The 26,360-nt window shown below is 42.4% G+C and overlaps 2 protein-coding genes across 2 annotated transcripts in view; one reads left to right on the top strand and one right to left on the bottom strand.

Annotated features, from left to right (window-relative positions):
* Positions 1-26,360, bottom strand: part of HS6ST3 (heparan sulfate 6-O-sulfotransferase 3) — a 1,005,759-nt gene that overhangs the window by 134,099 nt on the left and 845,300 nt on the right. The gene's annotated exons all lie outside the window — the stretch shown is intronic.
* Positions 6,858-8,665, top strand: LOC142490581 (uncharacterized). The gene is made up of 2 exons (XM_075592994.1): positions 6,858-7,208; positions 7,572-8,665. Exons 1-2 carry the CDS (start codon positions 7,112-7,114, stop codon positions 8,663-8,665), a joined length of 1,191 nt encoding a protein of 396 aa, XP_075449109.1. The 5' UTR covers positions 6,858-7,111.

Consider the following 26,360-nt stretch of genomic DNA (forward strand, 5'->3'; position numbering starts at 1 on the left):
TCTGTGGGTGGTTTTCTGGGTATGCACCTTAACCCTGGCTGTGCTCAAAGCTGTGACCATGCAGCAAGCTTAAGCCTATAGGGAACCATGTTAAAAATGGTTATTGAGGCAAAAAGTGACACTGTGTGCTCATTTGCAAGTCATTTCCCAGAATCCCTTGCTGCAGTGGAAGTGCTGTATGCTGGGTGATAATGGGGAAAGGCGGGGTTGCAGACCTGCCTAAGACATGCAGATGAGCATACAGTTATATTTGCATATATAAATATATATATATATATATATAGAACAAAACAAGCAAAAAGATGAAGTAGCGCATCTATTTTATCCTGACTAAAGTGAATTATAGAAGAACCAGTTGCTAATCATGAATGCGTTTAGTGGGGCGGCTAGATATTAGCTGATACACTATGATATAGACAATAAAATAATACAATATTTAATTCAATCACTATAATTAAAATTAAAATACCTATAAAATGTAAGTTTAATAAAAATACCAAAATATAAAATTATGTTAATAAGTGAAAAAATGAAAAAATAAATAAAAATAAAAATGAAAAAACCTCCAATACACAAAGTCCTGTTCCAATGATAACCAACGAAATGCGTAGGGTGTGGTTAGATTGCGGCCGCCATTTGCCCACGAACATTGCTGCTACCTGCTGTCAGATACTGGCTTTCGTGTGTGTCATTACGGCCCTAACAACAATACAGAGGACTTCCAAGGCACTGTTTCCCGCAGGGACCTCTCTTGCTGAACACTGAGTGCGAGGTATTCCGTTTCCGGTTTCGGCTGCACGAAGGAGGGTCACGTGACGACGCCATTGCCCTGAGCCGGACTGTGATGATCAAGCTGTTGGCACATGAGAGCCTATCTCATACATGCTATTGATTGCTGTACCTTTATGAGTGGGCATTTGAAAGATTTTATGTTCCTTTAATACAATTTTATTATGGTAATGCACTAGGTGTGCGCCAGTTTTTTCTTTTTCCTTTTTTTCACATATATATATATATATATATATATATATATATATATATATATATATATATATACAGTGTTCGACAAACCTATACATTTGCTCGCCCCAGGCGAGTGGATTTAACCCCCGGGCGAGTAAATATTGGCCCAAGCAGCACACGTTTGGTACTAGGTGGCGAGTAGATTTTTTTGTGTGGCGAGTAGATTTTTTGGTGATTTGTCAACCACTGTATATATATATATATATATATATAATGTAGTAATTTTGGGGGTTTCTCAGAGCATGCTGGTATCTGTCTGTTCCCTAAAAAAGATGCCATAATTTAATTTTCTTGAGTTTCCCCATAGCCTATTATAATCCAGAGGGGAAGGAGAAGGATTGCTGGACTGGTAAAACAATGACGCAGTGCTCACTGAAAAAGTTGGAACTGGACTGCTTGGTGCTCTCTCATTTTAAACTTGAGAGGAGACAATACAATACAGTAGCTGTATTAACAATAGCCATGTCTCCCAAATCGTGCATGGTATATTGCAGAGGGATGTAAATGTCTAATTTATATTACTTTATTGCATTGTTGCACAGACAACTTCACAGTACTGTATTTGACCCTATTTTCAAGAGCTAATCCCTCAATCCCTCAATCCCTCAAAAAACAAGATTTTGCAGTCATCCAAGTGTGATAATTTCCTTTTTTTGTGTTGCCACTTAGAGACATATAATTCTGTTTATAGATTGCTTCCCCCCTGAATTTAAAACTACTGTCCATTTTTCTCACAAAAGAAACACTTTACATCTCATGTACATAGATGTTTATAACATTATTCCTGAAAATATTTTAAAATAAGAAATTCTCATTATATTTGTTTATTACTAGGGAGGCTGTTTTCATTTCCTGTCTTTAAATTCAGTAAATTGTTTTATGCTAGGCATGGTACTTTTTTTCATCTAAAACAATTTAATTTATCTTTGAACATCCTGAGGAAATACATGTAAACATATATTTATGAAAATCCAACACTCAAGGACAAATAATATAAACACCTGAGGTACCCTGGGAGATATGCTAATGGTTAAGCAAGGTACCGTATATTTAAATGAGTTCCATCCCACACTTCTTAAAATTATTTCCATACCAACTGTATACTGTAGAGTTGATAAGCCTAAGGCACCTACTGACTGAAATGGTGTACTGATGTCAGACCCCACAGGACTAGAACCAACTACCATTGTTTTTTAGGAAGCAACTCAAGCAGTGTGAGCTACTGTCTACTACTAGCATATCTCCAAGGGATATCTATTTTGTTGATTGTAACTTTGAAAGGATGCCAAGCACAAAGTAATAATATGTACTGTAGACTATGAGTTGATATTGAAATCTTTTTAGGAAGTGTGGGATGGGACTCATTTAAATATACTTTGCATATATATATTAGCATATTTACCAGGGTACCTCAGCTGTGCTTCTCTTCCAGCGCAGGCATCTCTATATAATTTATTTGGAGGCAGGTTTGAGGGGATATGTATACAACTGGAAACACTACTAAATGTAATGTCTCTGTCGCTGTCACTGTCGCTGTCGCTGTCGTGCAGATTTTTCCAAAGTTGTCACTGCAGTGTGATTGCAGCAGACACTGTCCCCAGTGACACAGACTTTTGCTTATTCATCCATGGTACTGGGGACAGTAAGTCTTGCTACATCTGTACAAAGACACACTTATTCATATATTTGACCCCCTGAGTCCCATTTTCTGCCCTTAATTATTCTAAATAAAATACACTGGCGACACACTTTATTCGAGCTCGGCTAGTCCCACGAATTCGGGTATACCCGGGTGTATTGAGGTTTGTGACTGTTTTCTGCCCGAGTGCATTGAGTTATTTTCCAGGCAGGGATTGAAGCATTTTATTCCCGCTGGCTGCAATACCGCACAGTATATATATATATATACTGCATTACAATTCATGAATTTATGCCATCTGGTAGACACGCGAAGCATTGCAGCCTATTAAATCCTAATCATTATCATTTAACAGATCAGCCGCCCGTCAGCCAGGCATGAACCCAGGCTGGGAAGGCAAACACAACGGGGCTTGTCAGAGGTGAGGAGCGGCGCATTCCAGGTATCTGCCAGGTACATACTGGGTATTTGCTCGAATAAAGTGTGTCGGTGCAGTAACTACATGATAACTTGCTGGAGTGCCGACGGTTATTCTCACACAAACCAGTGGCAATCGCCAAAAAGACCCAAGCACATGCTGGGTCTAGTTTAAGGCAAGTTTAAGGCATTTCTGCATTGACTAATGGCTCATCAGATTAACAGCGGGGGTCCCTGGCAGTCCCTTTCAAACTGAATAGGACTGCCAGGGACCCCTGCTGTGTTAATCCGATGGGTCATTAGTCAATGCAGAAATGCCTTAAACTTGCCTTAAACTAGCCAGGCGACACCCAGCATGTACCCAGCATGTAACCGGGCTAGTTTAATTTAGTTTTGCATTTTTTGGGAGTATAGTCATTTTACATATGCCATCAGTTTATGATTATACCACCTCACTAGGTTTATTTGAATAGCCTATAGCAGATTAGGTCCTCACTACATTAACAGTTATATTATCAGGTTAAAGTATAGGCGCTATTTCATATGTTCCTTTTTTTTGTACATATATACAAAAAAAAGGAACATATGAAGTAGCGCCTATACTTTAACCTGATAATATAACTGTTAATGTAGTGAGGACCTAATCTGCTATAGGCTATTCAAATAAACCTAGTGAGGTGGTATAATCATAAGCTGATGGCATATATAAAATGACTATACTCCCAAAAAATGCAAAACTAAATTAATAAAAAATATCATATCAACAATAAAAATATAACAATAAAAAATATTTATAAAAGTAGAACCATTTGGAGAGACAAAGGGCCTCATGCAGTAAGCGACGATTATGTGAAATCGGCAAGCTTATCGATTAGTCATGTTATTGGCGTTTTTCCCTCTCCGTATGCAGTAAGTGCCGAATACATTCAAAATCAACCCGAAAACAAATCCGCCCACTCTCACGATGATGAGCCGATCACACACAGGTGTATCGGCGTGCGTGGCGGGGTGCTGTTAGGTTGCACAATCACAAATCTTGCTGAATCAGGCGAAACAAGCATGTTTTTGATTGCGCGCCATATTTAAAGGCAACGTGTACTGCTAATCATTCTCTGTGTTGTTGGGAGTGAGAGAGAGAGAGAGACGCACAGAGCTGGACGATTGAACATTTGCATATTGACTGAGAGACTTGTTGTGTATTGGGTGAGCTTTGTCCATTGTTGTTTTGTTTACATCTTTGTCTTGTTTTATATGTGGAAGTGGGTCGTGTGATTGCCTGTACATTTCTTGTCTGTTTTTTGTGAGTGCTGGAAGTATGCCCGCAAAGCGTGGGAAGAGTGATGCTGGTGGGAGTGGGAGTGCTACTCGTGGGAGTACGCGTCGGAGTGAACGTACTGTTCAGGGGAGTGATGTTGCTGGTGCACCGAGTGGTGTTGCTGGGAGTGGGAGTGCTGTTGCTGGGAGTGGGAGTGCTGTTGCTGGGAGTGGGAGTGCTGTTGCTGGGAGTGGGAGTGCTGTTGCTGGGAATGGGAGTGCTGTTGCTGGGAATGGGAGTGCTGTTGCTGGGAGTGGGAGTGCTGTTGCTGGGAGTGGGAGTGCTGTTGCTGGGAGTGGGAGTGCTGTTGCTGGGAGTGGGAGTGCTGGTGCTAGGAGTGTGAGTGCTGGTGCTAGGAGTGTGAGTGCTGGTGCTAGGAGTGTGAGTGCTGGTGCTAGGAGTGGGAGTGCTGGTGCTAGGAGTGGGAGTGCTGGTGCTGGGAGTGCTGCTGGTGGCGCAGTTGCTGATGGGGTGGATGGTGGTGGCGTGCTTGCTGGTGGCCAGCTTTTGGAGGCTCTTCCATTGGAAGAAGGAGAGTCCAGTCAGCACCAGCCAAGCTCTGACCCTAAACCTGCTCGGAAAAAACGTGTGGAGAAGCCACGTAATCCTCGCTTCAATGACCAGGAAAATAGGGCTCTTGTCACTGGCATTCTGGAGCACTATGACAGTATATATGGACATTTAGTAGGTAAGTGTAACTTTACATTTATTATTCAAATACATGTGATCCTAGGTCATCTGAGTTTTGTTCATATGCAAATATGGGTACACAATATCTTTCTATGTTCATTAGTGTGGAAACACAGCTTTTTATCATGCCTTACAAGGACAAATAAACACAGGCGGTCAATTTGCCATAACTGCATACAATATGAATGCAACCTTGCTTACATGTATAGGTTTAGTAGTGAATGCTCATGTGCTGCACATATTACACATAAAACAGCATGTTTGCTATCACTTGGAACAGCTAGCAGTGTAGGAAACTGGTGCTTATATTATTATTCATTTACCTCATATCTTTTATATGTTTTTCAAGGGCGGACAAGTGCAGCAAGCAAAAAAGAAATGTGGGACACAATAGTCATTGGTGTCAATGCCTGTGGGAATCGTGTCAGGGACAAGTATCATTGTCGGAAAAGATTTGATGATATTAGGTCCAAATTGAAAAAGAAAATACAAGACCAACGCGTGCATGCTACTGGCACTGGAGGTGGGCCCACACCACAACGTCTCATATTGACTCCATTGGAGGAGCTGCTTCGGCCAAAATTACTTACCGTCGTCGTGGAAGGCTTGGCTGGTGACCGTGACATTGGAATTTATCCGTCACAATTTCCAGCAGGTGATAAATATTACTGTACTAGGCGTGTCGTTGCTTACAGTTATTTTGCATAGTTACACTGCTTTTTATACTGTCTTCACAATATAAGCATACCTGCATCTATATATGTATATGTCTGATTCTGTATATATATATCTCAAAATAGACATATATGTAGTAGTCCTACTAAAAGCAGTAACTAATATAGCACGTGCCATTGCGTGCTCATTTACATGTGAATTCCCAAAATGCATAGCTGCAGTGGAAGCAATTGATGGTGGGCGAAGATGGGGAACAACAGGGTAGTACACGTGTAACACATGTTCATGAGAAATTATTAGTAGCTACAGGTACAGAACAGAAATATGTATCATATTATTGTGTATTTTATTGATTTTACTCCGACAAACATGACATTACTGCCTATTTTAAGCATGCATCAAAGAAATTGCATGTAACGGCCTACAAACATCACTGGCACTAACACATCTATAGTTGCTTAAGAAAAGGTCCATTTTTGCTTTATGTCATATACAGACAGCATAATGAGGCACACGTATCATATGTTATGTCATTGTTTTCATAACTTAAACACTGCAGATGACTACTTAGCTCATCTACCATTGTGTTAAAGCAGCTGCAATTAATATCTCATCACAGCATACACTTCAACAGAGGGGGTGGGGTTCAGCACACACACTAATTACAGCCTCATTTCACGGTCAACTTAGTTCACACCATTTGCACCTGTTTCAAGTCATTGAAAGGTGTGGCTGATTAGGCTTTTTGGGGAAGGGAATACCTTTCTTACAACCTGAATAGCACAACTGAAGTTAATCACACTCATTGGAAAGCTTAACTCTAGCTACTAAATGCCCCAACAACTCATTACTTATCAAAGCGTACGTCACACATTAGTTCACTCATATCTATAGTTGAACTACTATGAAAGACACATTATCACACACTGCATGTGTTGTCTTGTTGAGTCACAGCCACATTCAGGTGTGCCACATCTTCGATTAATGTACCACACATATCCTCTACCAAAAATAACACTTTTTGCAATATGACCACCTTCATGATAACCATTGTGAATGGTCATCTCATGATAGTTATGTACATTATGATACTGATATCACTACACAACATATGATTTTTATGTACTCATTTAATCTATTTATCCTCACGCATTACTGCAGAAACATAGTATGTTGTATGTTAGGGAACTCAAAACTTCTAAGTACACAGGCATGTACATTGTTATTACAACTATTTATGTTCACTTTCACACACACATTTTCGGTTAAGGAACTGATGTTGTTAGTTAATCATAAATACAGAACATACAATAAGTGTTTGTTCAATATTTACACATGTAAATGTAAAACTTATGTTATTGTTATATATAGTTGCCCCTGGAGGACATGTGTCACCTGAGATGGAACAAGTGTCTTCACCTGGGTCAGCCAGCTCAACACTACTAGAAGGTGAGTGTATCATTTGCTGGCCATATAATATGTGCTCTTCTATATGTTATGTTGTCATGTGCATTATTTGTTTTGCACATCTTCTTTAAATAGGATTACTTAGTGTCAGTGAAAATGAAGTGTAAGGCAACATGTATTGTGTTAGTGATGTTAATTATCATGTAGGACTTCTGAGTTTAGAGCAACTTTTCATTCATTCATATTTCATACTGAGTCCAAACATTATTCGTAAGTCAAGGTAGTTTTTAATGAGGTTATAAAACGTATGCTAACATGTTAGGTGTTACTTAGGACACAGTACAATTACATAGTAACACAGCATACATTAACATGCCATTTAATAATGTGTACATTTCTTTTTAGAACATCATGGTGATGAGGATGATGAGTATGATGAGGATGACGCCACAGAAGAGACTGAAATACAATCATGTGACCATGAAGAGGTGCCAATAGAAACTGTTGTACCGCCAAATCGTCCATCAACTTCCACATACGATGCAATTGTAGCTTCAGAGGGAAAAATAGTGGACGCAGAAAATCGTCGCCATTCAGACATGATGACAGTGCTGGAAAGGATGATTGGACTGCAGGAAGAAACAGTATCACAATTGGCACATCTCCACAGAGTCTTCATTGAAGTGCCTAAACAGTTGCAAAAAATCAACACCTCATTCGAAGCATTAGTTGTTCAGCAAACACAAGCTAATTACTGGAGAATGACTAATGTACCACAATTCAACACCTCCCAGCCAGGATCTGTTCATGCAGGTCAGTTTTCACCACATTCATCTGATATTCATTCACCAGGCCCAAATGTTACCGGTCAAGTAGCAGACATTGCTGTGCAGGTTCCTGACGACATACTACCACTGCCATCTGTACAAAATCAGCAGCTGACACCTACAAAGGAGCCCACAAAAACAAAATACAAGCAGTTACTACTGACCAGTTTTTGGTCAAAAACAACAAAAGACACACATGAAACAGACCAACCATCACTTGTGCAGTGTCTACCAACTTGCTCACATGTGTCACTGGGCACAAGCCCTGTCCGTGAACAGTCACTACCCAAAAGCCCTGTAGGTGAGTCGCTGCCCAAAAGCCCTGTAGGTGAATCACTGCCCACAAGCCCTGTAGGTGAGTCACTGGCCACAAGCCATGTAGGTGAGTCACTGGCCACAAGCCCTGTAGGTGAATCACTGCCCACAAGCCCTGTAGGTGAGTCACTGGCCACAAGCCCTGTAGGTGAATCACTGCCCACAAGCCCTGTAGGTGAGTCACTGGCCACAAGCCCTGTAGGTGAACAGTCACTGGCCACAAGCCCTGCCCGTGAAGTGCCAGAGGCCACTCAAAGTGGCTCTGTTGTGCCTAAAGTTGGTGGCAAAAGAAAAAGGAAAATTCAAGAGACAACAAGCAGGCCTGTTACTCGCTCGCAAAAGGAACAAAAAAAATAAATGTTATAATTCAGAAAATATGTGTTTGGCCTTGTTTTGTTGACTTCAGATTATCTAATTACTATTGTATGTATGCTGAAGACTGTGTTGTTTCCAAACTTTCAACTATGTTCTTGTACACGTGAAGGTTTGGAAATGTTAACACTCATAATTAATTGTGTTATAAATATTTATGTTGTAATCGTCTGTTCAGTAATGGTCCACCAGGAGCCAGTTGCTAAGTTTAGAGAAGCTGCCATTGACTTTGCAGCAAAACATTGCATTTGGGTGTGTTAATTGATGTAAGAATTGCATATGCATATTAGTCACATGCAATTATTAAAACACCTAAGTAAGTGCAAACATCTTTCTTGTACGTGTACAGCAGGATTATGTGTAAATTATTACTTACCTTTGCCTTGCTTGGCCATTGTAATTTTGTCCTTTAATCAGTTGTGTGTTCGTTTCTATAACATCTCAGAATGTATAATAATATATATACACACACACACACACACACACACACACACTGAGTGAGTGTGAGTGTGTGTATATATATATATATATATATGTATATATGTGTATATATATATATGTATATATGTGTATATATATATATGTATATATGTGTATATATATATATGTATATATGTGTATATATATATATATATGTGTATATATATATATATATGTATATATGTGTGTGTATATATATATATATATATATATATATATATATATATATATATATATATAGTACTATATAAACTGGTATACACAAACTAATACACTTCATGCTTCCTTGTGAAAGCACACTATTTTAATAATACAGGCCTAATGTTTGAGAAATATCCTAAGTATGAGACTCTAACAGTATTGTGCTTAAACAAATGTTTATTACTTAATTCAATCATGTTTCTCACCATTTAAATAGGTTTCATACAAGGTATACTTAATGCCATCAATGTTGTGTGTACTCCTGCAATATAAAAAAAAAAAATTATTATATATAAATATATATATATTTTTATAAGAGATATATTTATATATATATATATATATATATATATATATATATATATATATATACACACGTATTTAAACTCATGCAGACAGGGAGTTAACCAGACTTTCACATACACACAGAAATGTAAGCGGGGAAAAAACATTTCTTTTTGCAGGTGTGTTTTTACTGATATGCCTGGCTAAGAAATATTTTCACACACTGGCCTTTGTTAGTTTTCAAAAAAACACTATGTGAACGCATTCACAGTCTAGGGATGTTTTTCACAAACGAGATAAAAGAAGGAGAAATGTTTCTCCCACAGTCCCATATCACGAACCACAACTGTTAACCCAATTAGACAACCAAATCCAATTGGCGTTTGAAATAAGGAGTCAAAGTAGTTAGTTTTGTTGACCTTGACAAGGAAAAACAGGAGTTTGTTAGCCATTCAGCACATTCATTTTGATGAGCAAATAACACAGACCTGCACACAGCTTTTGTGCTACTCAGACATGGCTGATGAATTCGTTAACAATATTAATCCCCTTTTAGGGTATAAGTACATGATCTGTGAAGCCATCTTGAACAGTCGCGGACAGAAAGCAAGCACACGCCAAATCGATGATTTCATTCGAGCAAAATATCCTTATTACCAAGACCGTAAGCATGCACGGAATTTTAATTCCTCAATAAGATTCACTTTATCAAGTAATGACTTTTTTGAACGTGACCAGGATAAGCTACAACACACCTATGGTTTCTGGAAGATTGCCCCGGAAAAACAATTTCTCCTGAAAGACGGCACTTATATTGTCGTGAAAGGCATATTTATTCCTAATGGCAATAGCAATGTATCCGCTACTACTGATCCGTTTGAATCGATACGTGCTGCAATATCTGCAGCCTCCATTCCTGAAACCCACATTGTACAAGAACAAAAGTACTATGATTATGTACCAAGCCTTTCAGCTGAAATTGCATTGGAATGGGAACCGGAAGAAATGAACCTACCTCCCGACCAATTATTTGAAGAAAGCAGTGGCGATTCCTATGAGCGCATCCTGGAGGAGATATGTGCCATACTGGATTCAGCGGTTGGGTTAAGCGTGGATGAAAATGGCTTGCATTTCTGGAGCGACCAGTTGCAGCCAGGCGAAGAGTTAATTCTAGAAGAATGGTAAATATAACAATCGTTATGCGTTGACTCTGCGTTTAAATTTTTTTTTTTTTTGTAACCACCATTTTCACTTTCAATGCGTGGATACAGCGTAACATTGCAGACTGCATAACATGTAGCGATCACAAACAAATTGTTTCCTAATACAATATAGTAGGACCTGAAAGAGTAGTACACATTGCTGACGGAATAAATATACGTACTTTCCTATCCCTTTAAACATATTAGCAACATTTTACCATTACTCTAACACATACCTGTTTTGTTATCATGCAACATCTACAACATTGAAAACCGGGTCCACCACGTATGACGTGGGACCCTTGTCATGGGCCAAGGCGTCCTTAAAAAGGATTAGTGATGTAAGTCCCGCCCCCAAGCGACGTGCGCGCCTCAAAGCCTATTGGCTGTCATGTTTTGTTATAGTAACGGTAACTGCAGTGTGTGATGCGTGCGGCTCAGTGTTTGTAGGCGTACCCTGGGCGTTAGCCGAATGTTAATTGAGTGGGAGGAGTGTTAGCGTGCGTTTCACGCTGGCTTAACATGACGTCACACGTATTGCATTTGCGCATTGTGTTATCGGCCGTGCTTTCTGTTCAAACACGTCTGTTTAAAAAGAATACAGATGTACTCGTTTAGAACGAATGTAGTTTCGTCTTCATTGTATTTGAAATAAAGATGTTATGTTTACTGGTATTTTCAACATGTATTGAACGCACAACGTACGCTTTGTTTTGCGCATGCGCTAACAGTTAGTGGAGCCAAGCGTGAAGTGCGTGCGCACACAAAGATGTGCGCGCACATCTTTCAGTATACAGGCAACGTTCACTTCTTATACATAGTTATGCCTGCTACAAATTTAAAGAAACATTACATACTGATGAACAGTTTTACTTCTAACATATAAGTGACTGACGTGTGTATCTACACAATCATATAGAGCTGCGTAACGCGTTGTCACGGATGCATATCTAGTAAGGTGCCATCTTTGACCATCATGTGTTTGCTGTATTTCAGAGATGTCGGGGAAGATACAATCGGATCAATGTATGATTTCAGAAGAGTCTACCTTTATATGAGATGATTGTGAGGAGGAGCCACCGACTACTATACTACATATGGAACTAATTTTATATTGCTTGCAGCGCTTATTAACAAACAATTAAAAATGTGATACCCTTATGCCTATATTGCATAAGCACTTAATTAACATAATGATGTTGCAAAAGAGTGCCTCATGAATTTTTATTGAGTGTTCTTTAATGACTACTAACATTTTATGACATGGTGTGTTTTATATATAACAACCATTCCCACTCTGCTAACACATTTGTGTATTCTAATATGTAATGGAACGTATGACTGTCGAAACTATGTAACAATAATAATAATAATATGAGCATGTTCATGTATAGGGCTGCTAGTTGTACGCAGCGATTTACAGACACATGTTTCAGCCTGAGGTCCCTGGCCCGTGGAACGTACAAATGTTTTTTTGCCGCATGAGGCACAGGGAGATAAAGTGACTTGGCCAAGGTCACAAGGAGCCCACACCGGGAATTGAACCAGACTCCCCTGCTTCAAACTATCAGTTCCAGTGTGTGTCTTTACTCAGTGAGCCACTCCTTCTCCCAATGTAAAGGACACTTACAACCAAGTAGCCATTTATTTTTAAAATCTCTTGTTACATGGGTATGTAGATAAAATGGTTTGGGACTGTAGCAAATAATGTTACTGGCCAGATGTTATGGTCCCCTCCAATGCATGATGTTCTGAATATGACATCACCATCATGTTATGAAGTACGTTTCTGTGTATATTTCATTAACCTAACTAACTATAGTTTACTGTGTTTATTAATCGTTTAGAAATACATAGTATAGTCAATATGATGATATAAGCTACCATAATAAAGCTGGTGTTATCATTTGTCGGTGTTATACATGGATCCTACACCAATTGATAGAGACACAAACAGTTGTCTTAAAAAGTGTGTCTATGCTAGTGATGAATGTGCTCCCGTAAGTAAACAAATAAGTACAGTTATCCCCTTTTCTCCAACCACCTCTATATTACATTAATGGAAATTATAAGGAAACATACATAAAATGTGATGAAATGTGAGTAATCATTTTGTAATACAATGCACATGAAAGCTCAAGAGTAGCTAAATGCATATACATGATACAGAAAGTACATATATGTAACATTTGTGTTTAAACCAATATGTTGGGTTTTTAGTTCCAATAATTATAGGAAGATTGAGGTAGCCACATCTTATGAGAGATGTCAGCAAATATACATACCATGATCAGTCATACTGGAGATATACCTATAATGCAAAGGAACAATATATAAATTGCAAACATTGACATGCCATCTTCAGTACCGTAAACAACACAGCAAAGTGTGTATTTGGTGTTAAATGTACAACACCATGTATATTTCATGACATTCAAAATGTAAATCAGCCTGGTGTACACATCATATGGATGTACATGTTACACTGCACCAATAACATTGTATGTAAGCATACTAGAAGCATGAATGATTATGGGCATAATATGTGTTTTGTCTTAGCATAAGGAATAACACAATGCTAAAATATTATTGCTTTGTTACCCAAGTTGTATTCACATACACACAACTAAAGTACAATTGAAGAGGGATTATATAACCTGTGCAACAATAACATACCGGTGCCACATCCCTTTGTGCACACAGCAGAGAAAAGAAAGGTGTGCAACCCATATTCATCTGTGTCCTAACAGAAGGTTATATAAAGAAACATTATTGTTAATATAACATAATTAAACTATAAAAGTAGTACTAGGAACATATGAGTTTGTACTTACAAGAAAAAAATGAATTGATGAGATTCTGTCGTGTCTGGCCACCACTGGCTGTTTGTTCATTTTCAGCAGCTACATGGGTGGGATGCTCGTCTACCAAAGCCTCAGCTAGGTCTGACTGTACATTGTGCCTGAGTGCAACATTGTGCAAAATGCAACAGGCAAGGATAATATCAGACACTTTTTGAGGCTTGTATAGAAGAGCCCCACCAGTTCTGTCCAGACACCTAAACCTGGTCTTGAGTAGGCCAAATGTCCTCTCTATAACAGATCTTGTAGATATATGGGCTGCATTGTACCTGTCCTCTGCTTCAGTTTGAGGGTTTAGCACCGGAGTCAAGAGCCACGGCCTAATTCCGTATCCTGAGTCACCTATAATGAATGGAGCACACATAAGCTGACATTAGTGATCAAATTGTACAATGCCAACATTCCTAAATCAACATGTGTTTTGTGTTAGAACATGTAAATATGTACTCACCCAGCAGCCAACCAGGTTCAAAATGTCCCTCTTCGAACGCATGGAAGACTGAAGAGTTCCTCAGGATAGAGGAATCGTGACTGGAACCAGGGAACTTGGGTACCACATGCATTATCCTCATCGTCGCATCACATACCACCTGTACATTGAGTGAATGGTAGTGCTTCCAATTGCGGTACACATGCTCACTCTGACTAGGTGCAATCAAAGCAACATGTGTGCAATCGATTGCACCCAGCACAGATGGTATCCCTGCTATATTATAAAAGCCAGTCCTGACTTCCAGCCACTCTGTCGCCTCTGTAGGAAAATGAATATAATTCCTAGCGCGTCTATTGAGTGCATAGAGAAACTGGGTCAAGGCCCGCGAGAATGTAGATTGCGAGACCCCGCCCACTATGCCCACAGTTGTCTGGTATGACGCGGAAGCAAGATAATGTAATGAGCACAGCATTTTAACAAGCCCAGGGACTGCACGACCTCTGGCTGTGAAAAAATCTAAATCCCCCCTTATCTCCTCATAAAGAGCTAAGATTGCTGCTGAACTCAAACGATAGCGACTTACAATCTCCTCCTCACTCATCCCATCTAACAGGGTTCTCTCCCTGTACAGACGCGGACGAGGCACAAGTTGTCTCCTCTGTCTTCTCCTCTGATCTCCTGTCCCTCTACCTGTCCCTCGGCCTGTCCCTCTCCCTGTCCCTGTCGTATCCGCGTCACTGTCACTGTCCCTCGGTGTGTCCCTACCTTGCCCTATATGATTCTCTTGATCATCAAGCATGTCATAGAAAAGAATGTTCCTGCGTCTCCTAAACATTCGCAACATTTTGAAATGAGTAGCTGTGAATGAGCAGGTAATGTGCGTCCTTTAAATAGGTATGTGATGATGTCAGGTGACATAGTAAAATGCAAGGTGTTACATTACCATAATAAAGTACTTCTGTGGCAAGCTGTGTGCACTTGTTGTTCTAAGTATTTGTTGTGTGTATTCTGCAGGGAATGATGATATTTGGCAATGATGTGACGTGAAGCTTTGTACAAAGATTGCTTGCAAATAAATAGTTGCATGTGCAATGCATGTAACACTTGTGAACGCAAGAGTCAGTCATGTAATGAGACAAAAAGGCTGAGATTGACGTGGGAAAAGTTTTGTGTAACATGTGTAATTATCCATGTTATTGTGACATGTTGGCAACAATGAATAGTCGTGTGCATATGCATGCATTTGTGTAAGGAGGATAGTTGGTATAGAATGAGTTTACAAGGTGTCCCAATGATGAATTACTGTACATGTGTGTATAAGTTAGGTTGAAGTGCTTGTAATGCAACGGTTACAATGTAAACATGCAATGTGATTGAGCGTCCAATAAGTGACGTCATGAAAATAGGGAGGACCCAAAAGTATATGTAAACATGAGAATACAGATGTACATGAACGTTTAAAGATGCGTGTCACATTACAAGCATTGTGTAATGTAAAGGAAGATGAATATACTGTGTATGTGTGACATGTGTGACATGTGTGACATCATGTAAATAATTGTCGCTGAGTTGAGTAAAATGTGTGATATGATGTGAGGTTCTCCTTTAAGAGTGTAGTATAGTATTTTCCCTTGCCACATCATCACATGATGAGTAATGTGACCCGCAAATGCTGAAAACATGTAAAAGTCGAATGTTATGCAAATAAGACACGTCAGCTGTGACACAATGCAGGGAATGCCCCCACACTGTAATGCAAATCCCCCTTGTATTGTGAGCAATGAAACGTAAACAGTACTATACTGTTATACGTCCCCGCTCCATTGACTTCCATTGATGTACAGAAGATTTTTTTTTTCTAAGTGCCGTTCCGGCAGCCTTAGCGATCGTTCTCCCGTCCAAAATGCCAACTTTAGTTGGCGGGAGAAATCGGCCATAACATCTCAATTTCGTAGTGCCGATCAGCCCCGATAAGCTGTTTTTTTTTGTTGAATCCAGCCGATTTAAAAAAGTGGCGATCAGTGTCGAAAACAGGCTTATCGGCAGGCGACTGGCCATAACCAAATTATCGGCTCCGAAACCTGGCGATATGAAGCACTTATCGGCGCTTACTGAATCTCAAACCCAATTTTGGCTATAACATGGCCATATTTCCCTTATCAACGCTTACTGCATGAGGCCCAAAGTCCTGTTCCAATTGTAAATACAGCAAAGTGTCTGCAGCCCGTTTTCAAGGGATCACCAGTCCCTAACATAAGATCTGTGAAAAGAAGAAAACAAAACAGGCGCACACCTAGTGTATTATTGATATAAAATATATTAAAAGACCAAGAATTCAACAGAATGCCCACTCACAAAAGTGCTGTAAATGCAAGCATGTATGAGATTGGCTCTCATTTGCCAACAACGCTGTCCACTCGATATCCACGAGGTCCCAGCGTTCTCCTGTGTAAATCCACCATATGACCCGGAACTGGAAACAAAGCCTTTTCCCTCCGGTGCCCGTCAAGAGAGTTCCTCCGGGTATGGGTAGATCAGGAATTCCTACAAGCCGATGTATGCTGCAGCCGATCCAACACAGCTCACGGTAAACGCGGGAGACGCAGGAGCTCAAGTCCAGCAGCAATAAAGTCAAATTGTGAATGACAGCCGTATGATTAAGCCACACCCTACGTGTTTCGTCATCTATGACTTCATCAGGGGTTCTGTATGTATCTGTATGTATATATGTATATATATATAGCAAATGGAAATATTACTGTATGCTCATTTGCATGTCTTAGACAGGTCTGCAACCCCGCCTTTCAACATTATCACCCAGCACACAGCACTTGCACTGCAGCAAGGGATTCTGGGAAATGCCATGCAAATGAGCACACAGTGCCACCTTTTGCTTCAAAACCATTTTTAATATGGTTCCCTATAGGCTTAAGCTTGCTGCATGGTCACAGCTTTGAGCACAGCCAGGGTTAAGATGCATAGCCAGTAAACCCACCCACAGACAACCGTTTCGACCTTTATGGGTCTCATCAGTGTGGGGTTGGTTATACCGGCAATGCAAAAATGAAGCAATGAGGATGGGGTTTACCACACTTAGTTAAGATATGGTGGGTAAAAAAAGTGACAAAAACCCTCCACTGCAAAGCATATAGCAAATGGAAATATTACTGTATGCTCATTAAGTGCTGTGTGCTGGGTGATAATGGTGAAAGGCGGGGTTGCAGACCTGTCTAAGACATGCAAATGAGCATACAGTAATATTTCCATTTGCTATATGCTTTGCAGTGGAGGGATATATATATATATATAGCAGAAAATTACCGTGTTAGTCCAGTTACGATAGTGCAGAATAAATGAGTTCTTCAGTATTAGGTGATACCTTTTTTATTGGTGTAACCATGCTGTAAAATGGCTGCAGTCATCTCTCCTGCTGACAGTAAGGCCTGGTAAGTTATGGGCATGCCAGCAGTAATTATGGAGGTTAGCCCTCACACCCTGGTGAGGTGCCCTATGTATGGATGGGAGTGGTCACAGGTTCTGACTCCCTGGTTGGTGATGTCAGAGTTGTGTCAGCCCCCAGAGGATACATAAGGCACAGCACTGATAAAAAGTTAGTTCAGAGATTGTTGCTAAGTAGTTGGAGGAGTTCAGAGTTGGTACACTACAGGACTAATGAGACTGTTACCAGGGACCTGGTGCAGAATAGACATCCCTACGGGGATAGGGAATCCCTACATTAGGAGGACAATACCTTTCAAAGGGAAGTACGGTGAACAATGGAGGGCTAAATTCACCCATTGTGGAGGGCAGCTGGCCCACCGTACTAATAAAGATGACTCTGATAAAAGATACCCTCGTGTGTAAGTGTGGAGTAATTACACAGGGGGCTGCACCACAGAGGAGTTCCTCACCAGGACCATCCACAACCGGACGCTGGGATCCTGATGAGGTGGAGGCGCTGCACTGGATATAGGTAGGACTCAAGCACACTACCTCAGCTGCCTGTCTGGGTTGGCAATCCCCAACACAACATCATGCGGGAGACTCAGGAGTCCTGTTGCCAACAGGTGCACCACCAGACATCACACTGTAATGGGGGCTGGTTAGACCACAGGGGCCAATATGAGATTGGGTGGGTCAGGCCAGTCCAGAAAACCCGTTACATTTGGAGGCGCTGCTGAGAGAGACCTGTCAACAGGACAGGCTTTTGCTAGGTCACTTGGAAACAGGGAGAGTGTCTGCTGCCACTTTGTGCTGCGTTGGGACGGACCTAGGGGTAGTCAGGGGCTGACAGAGTTGTCAGTTCGCAGGGACGACCTAGGGGCCTGAAAGGAGTTGGGGGTTTGGAGCCGGGCTATAGCTGTCCTAGTCACCTTGAGGTAGTGCTAGTTGGTAGGATGCCAGAAGGGATAGCCTGTTAACGTGGTCAGGATTCCTGGAGAGGGTCTGCGCTAGGCTAACCAAGATAGGTAGACGCCCCAGTACTGCATGGAAGCCCCAGAGTACTCTAGCCCATTCCAGACAACTCACCGTAGGGAGCACAGACTGGGAGGAAGGAGAAACAGCAGACACTGAGAGAGTGAGCCTAGCCTGAGGTAGTGCATACACGAGTCCAGCCTACATTAGGTACACATGGTGGTGCATCAGGGAAATCTTTATTGTACCGGTGTGGTGGCTGCCCCGCAGAGAGGAGCCCCATGTACGATAACTACTACGAGGGAATGACGACCGCAAGAATGGAGGATCCGCGCGGTGCGGATAGTCCAAAATGGCGACCGGAGGCTGATGGGGAGAGCACACGTGGCGTGCACCCCACTGGAGAGCAAGCTGTTGCTGACATGTCTTTTACAAGCCTGCTCTGGAGTGGAGCGAAAGCTGTGGCCGCACCGTTTTGGTCCTGCCTAGGACAACGAGGCGCCACCCTGGAGGACTGTGTTGAGGACATTGTTATAACCGGAGGAGAACACAGTGAGAGTGAATGTCAGTTGACTTGCAAACAGATGAACGCTACCTCATTCATTGATCGGACTGACAGTGCTACCCAAAATGGCGGCTCCCGCTTCCCTGGGAGACCGCGTGGGCTGATGGCAGACTATTCTGCAAATGCACAAGTTACCAAGAATTGGCCAGAAGTGGCGCCAACAGGAGAGCCCCGCCCGCATGGGTGGTATGGCGCGAAAGCTGCGGCCGCGCCTTCATGGACAGTAACTCACTCAGCCCCAGTGCTGAGTCAACCGCTTAGTCTGTGGGACCCTCCCCTAATATCAACCAGGGGGAGTGGTTTCCAGCTATGCCCCGTGGGTATGACTCCCGCGGGCCCAGGAGCTGGTGCGCTGACGGCACCATTACCAGAGGTAGTTCCGGCCGCTGAAATCGTGTGCAAAAAAGAAGGATACTTTGCACGCAAGGCAGCTGAAAGGAAACGGCTGGAATTGGCGGCAAAAGAGGAACCCCACCCTGTTGGGGATAAGTGCGCGAAAGCTGTAGTCGCGTCCTCTAGGACTGAAAGAGGTGCGGCCTCAATTAAAGGACATCCTATTCCCTTGTGGGACCCGCCCATAATCGCTACACTTGGGGGCGGATTCCAATTGTGTCAGATGAGGGCGGAGCTGAACCAAGGAGTGGCTGACCATTCAACCCCTGTTGGTCACTCACGCGGAACCAGCTTCCAGAACAGACCAGTGTTAAAAGTGGCTCCCACCAAGACAATGGCCTGCTCCCCAGATGTGAACCGGATGGTATCAACTCAGCCCTACGCAGTACCCGGCCGGGTACTAGTGATACGCGTGGGGGGCGCGGAGACAGTAGTGGGCCTCTGCCTGCAATGCAGACTGCCCGGCGGCACCATGGGCACGGCGGCGCGCTGTCCCCAGTGTGGCACACAATACCTGTGGCCAATGCCCACGTTTGTGCCCATTCAGACCAATGACCCAGGGGGGAATACGGCTAGGCTGTCCGCCGAGTCCCCCGGTGCACTATGGACCAAGGGTGCGGACCCAGAAGAGTGTGAAGTGGTTGGTCCGGCAACCGACCAAGAGAAAAGAAGGCGGTCGCCGCGCTCGGCGACCCCAAGTACCCTTAGTGCGGATCCCTCGGACGAGGGGCCCAAAGAACTGACTAGTACCCTGGTCTGGCCGGTGGCGGTGTCCGGTGGAGGGAATGGGATAAAAAGGCCACTTACCGGAAGTGACAGTGGACGGAGCCGGGTGTCACCGTTGGAGCAGAGACCGGAGAGGTGGAGCCCAGCTGTTCTCGGGACCGGCGGGTCCAGTGGCAACGGGCGATCCACGCCCAACCTGCGGACTGGTAAGGGTAGTCCCTGTCCTTGCCAGGCTCTGATACCACCGTTAGAGGAGAGGCCGTGCCAGGCCAGGACGGCGCACGTGGACGCAGAAGGACTTCCGGACCTAATCGTGGAGGAAGAGATCCCGCATGGGGGTCCATCCCAAGATGGTGGCGCATCCGACTCCAGCGACGACGGCGTTTCCGGCGGAGGTGGCAGAACGAGCGGACGTAGAGGACACGCGTCTCAGCGATCGGGTGGTGGTTCCCGATCGATTAAAAAGACCCGGAGCAAGCGGCGAACCGAGAAGGGTGAGACGCAACCGGCGATACCACTGTCCAGTGGTACGGGGCAATCCCATGAAGGCGAACGGGTCGGAACCCCGCGGCTGCCGACTGCCTATCCCTACGCCCAACCCCACGCCCTAGATAATGCCCCAGTCACCTGTTCCCGGGGATCATTATCCAGCTTGGGGGTGTCGGAAGAGTCCTTGGGGGTTGGTGAAAACCAGACTGGGGAAAGACTGAGTAGCTTTGCTTCAGAGGGTGGCTCAAGGCGAGGAGGACAATTTGGACAGGTATCAAAGTCCCGGTGGGTGCCTGAAGAGGCGGATGTACCTTCTGGGGAGGCCTCAAAGCATGAGAGGTGGTCCAGGCCCCATTCAGCAGGGACCTCTGGGGTATGTTCCTGGGGGGGTACCGATGAAGGAGACTCTCAAGAGTCTGGGCCCGAGAAGCCTAGGGAGACCCGTTGGTGGGCACCCTTATTTGAGGGGTACGTGGGGTGGATGGACCGCACGCGGTTCTTATTAGAGAAGGATGACATAGTGGATTACTGGTGGGCTAAGGGGGAGTTCACGCCCGCCGAGAGGAAAAAGGAGATGCAATTCAGGTGGTTCATGATAGGCAGAAATGAAATAGAACCCATGGGCCCTGACATATTGTCCGACCCCGTAGACCCAGATGTGCCCCTGTCCTGGGTATTACCAGGGAGAGCGGGGAACGCCAACCTAACTAGGAGTAGTAGGGCTGAAAGGGCGATCACTGCAAAATATAAGTACTCCCATGGATTGGAGTACCCGTATGTTCCTGAACCCCTCATGCAGGAGATTGAGGATAACAGGGACCAGTGGTTAAGGGAGACCATAGAGGAGTACATGGTCAACAAAGGGGGTGCCATTACTGGCAGTAAGGCAGAAGAAAGGATCGAGCACCTGATAAGGGTATGGAGTATCGGGCGAAGTGTGTACAAACACAAAGTAGTATACAGGCCTGAGAGGGGGTTGCCGCGTAGCTACCATGTAACTGTTCTGGACATGGGGGGTCGGGAGGTGAAGAAACCTGATCCACGGCACTACTATTAGGAGGTACTGGGTAGCATTACGCGGGTTCGTGGCTGCTGGTCGGGGCGTGCTTGGTGCAATGTGAGTTGTTATCTTATAAAGAGATGATGTTCTAATAATGATGTATGTTCCATTTTACAGTGCTTCCTGACGAAAGGTACTGCAAATTTAGGTCCCAGCCGGGGACGGTGGGATTCACCAGGGGGAGAATGTAACCATGCTGTAAAATGGCTGCAGTCATCTCTCCTGCTGACAGTAAGGCCTGGTAAGTTATGGGCATGCCAGCAGTAATTATGGAGGTTAGCCCTCACACCCTGGTGAGGTGCCCTATGTATGGATGGGAGTAGTCACAGGTTCTGACTCCCTGGTTGGTGATGTCAGAGTTGTGTCAGCCCCCAGAGGATACATAAGGCACAGCACTGATAAAAAAGTTAGTTCAGAGATTGTTGCTAAGTAGTTGGAGGAGTTCAGAGTTGGTACACTACAGGACTAATGAGACTGTGACCAGGGACCTGGTGCAGAATAGACATCCCTACGGGGATAGGGAATCCCTACATTAGGAGGACAATACCTTTCAAAGGGAAGTACGGTGAACAATGGAGGGCTAAATTCACCCATTGTGGAGGGCAGCTGGCCCACCGTACTAATAAAGATGACTCTGATAAAAGAAACCCTCGTGAGTAAGTGTGGAGTAATTACACAGGGGGCTGCACCACAGAGGAGTTCCTCACCAGGACCATCCACAAGCGGACGCTGGGATCCTGATGAGGTGGAGGCGCTGCACTGGATATAGGTAGGACTCAAGCACACTACCTCAGCTGCCTGTCTGGGTTGGCAATCCCCAACACAACATCATGCGGGAGACTCAGGAGTCCTGTTGCCAACAGGTGCACCACCAGACATCACACTGTAATGGGGGCTGGTTAGACCACAGGGGCCAATATGAGATTGGGTGGGTCAGGCCAGTCCACAAAACCCGTTACATTGGACTAACAATTTATGTCATTGGACAAGCTTTCGAGAGTTCTCCTTTCTTCTTCTGGTTAAGCAATACTGATATACACAGGAATCTATGGCTAAAACAGTGTAGAGAGAAAAAACAAAACAAAAAAAAACAGATATGTACTGTAGATAAGGTAGGGTGTTAAAAGTGTTTGAAGCCAGGGGAGGGTGACAAGGAAAGGTGTGGAGGGGGAGGGGGAGGGATACTGTGGGGGCAGGGGGGGATAAAGTGTGGATAAGAAAAGAGGCAAGCAGGATAATTACAAACAATTTTGATAGGGTGTGAGAAAACCCATGTCTGCATTAAGTCCTTTGGTTTTGGTGTCAAAGAGTCTTATCATTTGTTCTCTCTACTCTGTTTTAGCCATAGATTACTGTGTATATCAGTATTGCCGACCTGAAGAAGAGAGGAGAACTCTCGAAAGCTTGTCCTATGACATAAATTGTTAGTCCAATAAAAAAGGTAACACCTAATACTGAAGAACTCATTTATTCTGCACTATATATATGTATATATATATATATATATATATACAGTGTTCGACAAACCTATACATTTGCTCGCCCCGGGCGAGTGGATTTAACCCCCGGGCGAGTAAATATTGGCCCAAGCAGCACACGTTTGGTATTAGGTGGCGAGTAGATTTTTTTGTGTGGCGAGTAGATTTTTTGGTGATTTGTCAACCACTGTATATATATATATATATATATATATATATATATATATATATATATATATAAATAGATATATATATCTATAATAAAGAATATCACTTGTGAGCACATTCACGTGTCTTAGACAGGTCTGCAACCCTGCCTTTCAACCATTATTACCTAGCATCAATGGATTCTGGGAAATGGCATGCAAATGAGCACACAATGTGTCACCTTTTGCCTGAAATCCATTTTTACATGGAACCCATATAAGCAAATGCTCTGCTGTTCACACAGTATTTAAGTACAGCATGGGATTAGATACAAAGCCAGTCAAATCACTCACAGACATGTTTCAACCTTAATGGGTCTCATCAGTGTGAGGTTGGTTGTACTGGCTTTGCAATTTTCAAGGCTAGATAGGTTTACCATACACATTTTAAGTTATGGTGGGTGAAAAAGGTAACAATAAACCTCCAGTGTTAGCATATAGCAAATAAAGAATATCACTTGTGAGCACATATATAAAACCAACATGTGAATCTTGCCAGCCCTGAAGACACCAATTCCCCACTCTTGCCTAAAACCAAGAGGGGATTAAGTAGAGATGGGCGCATCTGCCCAAATCCATTCTCCAGATTTTCTCGTATTTTCTCCCCACAATCCGTTATTCAGTTTAAAATCAGCAAACGGATTTGGTCGGTTTTAATCCACGTGGATTCACCAAAAACTGCAGTTGGATACAATCCATTGACAGATTTGTAGAATTCAATCAGTGGATTCAGCAACTCATTGGTGGATTCTTAAAATCCTACAACGGATTGAAGAATCCACGGAGTGTATTGGTAATACTAAAAAATCAGCAAAACGCGAATTAACCTTTTTGAGATTGATCCACTGAAATCTGTGGACCAAAGGAACTGGCCGATTAGCCAAAACAATTCACCCATCTCTAGAATTAACAGCCAGAACTACAGCTAGACCACCACAGGTGAAAAGCATAAGGTTTCATCAAAGCCATGCTACCTCCCACATACCTCTAAATTGGGGGCCAATGCTCCTTTTGCTACAGACCTAAAGTCTGGCAAGGTTACATTTTTTTTTTTAAATATATTTATTTTCAATATACAATTTTGAAAAATAGAGTGGGTGGGCAGGTAGCCCATATAGTATGTGTCACTTTTCTTCAGGAACAAAGGTAAGTATCCTCTTAAAGGCCTTGTATTTATAACCCCTCTGCTCCATAAGCTCATCGAACAGCAGTCAATCAGCTGCTGTAAAAAGCTGCCTTGAGGTCTCTAGGTGAAGTTAATATTCACTACAACAACCTGTCAACAGGCTGACAAACCCAGCCTTGGGGAGAGGGCCATAGAAGGTCAAGATGCCCTCCTGGTGACCCCTCTAGGCTATCATTTCATTAAAATATTGAAGTATTGAGCCACGCTTCTATCACTATAAATGACCTTCTCAAAAGTTATTCAGTCAAAATCTGTTGCTGCCATATTGACTTTATTCTTCCCTGGGGGATAGAAAAGTAGAACATTCATAATCATGGCAGGCTTCTGCTACATGTTCTGAAGAAAAAAACCTACCTAAAGTGTGTGCAGAATGCTTGTGAAGAAGGGAAATTTTTGTACAGTACTTGATATAAAACCAGCTATAGTGTTGAATTAAATTAAATTCAAATCAAAAGTAAATCAATAGTTCTTATTATGGTACAGAAGAAATATAAAATTATGTTACTGTATGAAACCAAAGAAGAATGATTATACCCAGCAGCTGTAATCTGATTTTAAGGGAAATTAATATTAAGTTAAACAATGCAATACAAAATATTTTCTTGTACTACTTTTTTCTAGTATCATATGATATTTGTAAGAATTACACAGACAGAGAACTATTTAGAAGCAGACTATTTTTCTTTGTGGATGATTGGCTATAATGTTTTTTGTTATAAAATTGTCTTGTAATTTATTAGATTATGGCTTCTAATTTTTGCAAGGTAATACTTTATTGCAATCTACTAATAATTTCTTAATCACTGCATTGGTAACATACAAAGAGTGCAGTAAATAGAAAAAAGGAAAAGGCGCTCCTAATGGAGGTGATGACGATTAATGTGCAATACACTGTATTGTGAAATAAATGTGAAAAAAAAACACAAAAGGGGAATACTGACAATTGTGCAAAAAAGTTCTAACAAAAGTGTTTATAAAGTGCTGCTCAAAGAACGGTCAACAGAGTTCACTCTTGTAGAATGAGGCTTGAAGTAAGGGAGCGCAGTTCAATATGATGCATATATAAAGAAATAAAAACACATCATAGTGCAATAAATGTTAAATAATGAGGGGTGTTTCTGTGATGCGATAGCCTCTGAAGTGGGAACTCACATTTTCCAAGTGTAAATAAACATATCCAAAACTGTGGCAACAAGAGAATTAGGGGAATCCTATTCAATTTTCTCATAATTGGATGTAGGATGATCTCACTCCATATGGTGTAGGTATGGCAATATGGGGTTAGTGGAATGAAAAAGCCAAATTAGTGCAATCCAGCAAAATTGGTCAACTTTTTCAAGGTAAAAAAAGCTATAAAATGCTCAATTATATCCAGGCACACAAAATTTGTTGTCTGCTGTTAAGCTCTCACCTTTCCCTTCGCTCCAATGCGTCCCCTTCCGGTAGTGATGCACTTGCGGTCCCGGATGTAGGAGGATCCTGGATGAAGCAAGGTAAGGGCAGTCCACAGAGATTGACTCTACGTGTTTCACTAGGGTAGCTTCGTCAGGTGTCCATCATTCTACATCCAATAAGGAGACGATTGAATAGGATTCCCCTACACCTCCTGTTGCCACAGTTTTGGATATGTTTATTTACACTGAAAAATGTGAGTTAACATTTATTGCACTATGATGTGTTTTTATTCCGTAACATACAA

Source organism: Ascaphus truei, chromosome 3, assembly GCF_040206685.1.
Source record: "Ascaphus truei isolate aAscTru1 chromosome 3, aAscTru1.hap1, whole genome shotgun sequence".
In the NCBI taxonomy this organism is placed as follows: Eukaryota; Metazoa; Chordata; class Amphibia; order Anura; family Ascaphidae; genus Ascaphus; species Ascaphus truei.

Bases quoted from the DNA above. Each gene is read 5' to 3' on its own strand.
- LOC142490581 (XM_075592994.1), top strand. From the start codon at position 7,112: ATGTTATTGTTATATATAGTTGCCCCTGGAGGACATGTGTCACCTGAG. The intron at 7,209-7,571 runs GTGAGTGTATCA...ATTTCTTTTTAG, and splicing joins CAGCTCAACACTACTAGAAG to AACATCATGGTGATGAGGAT.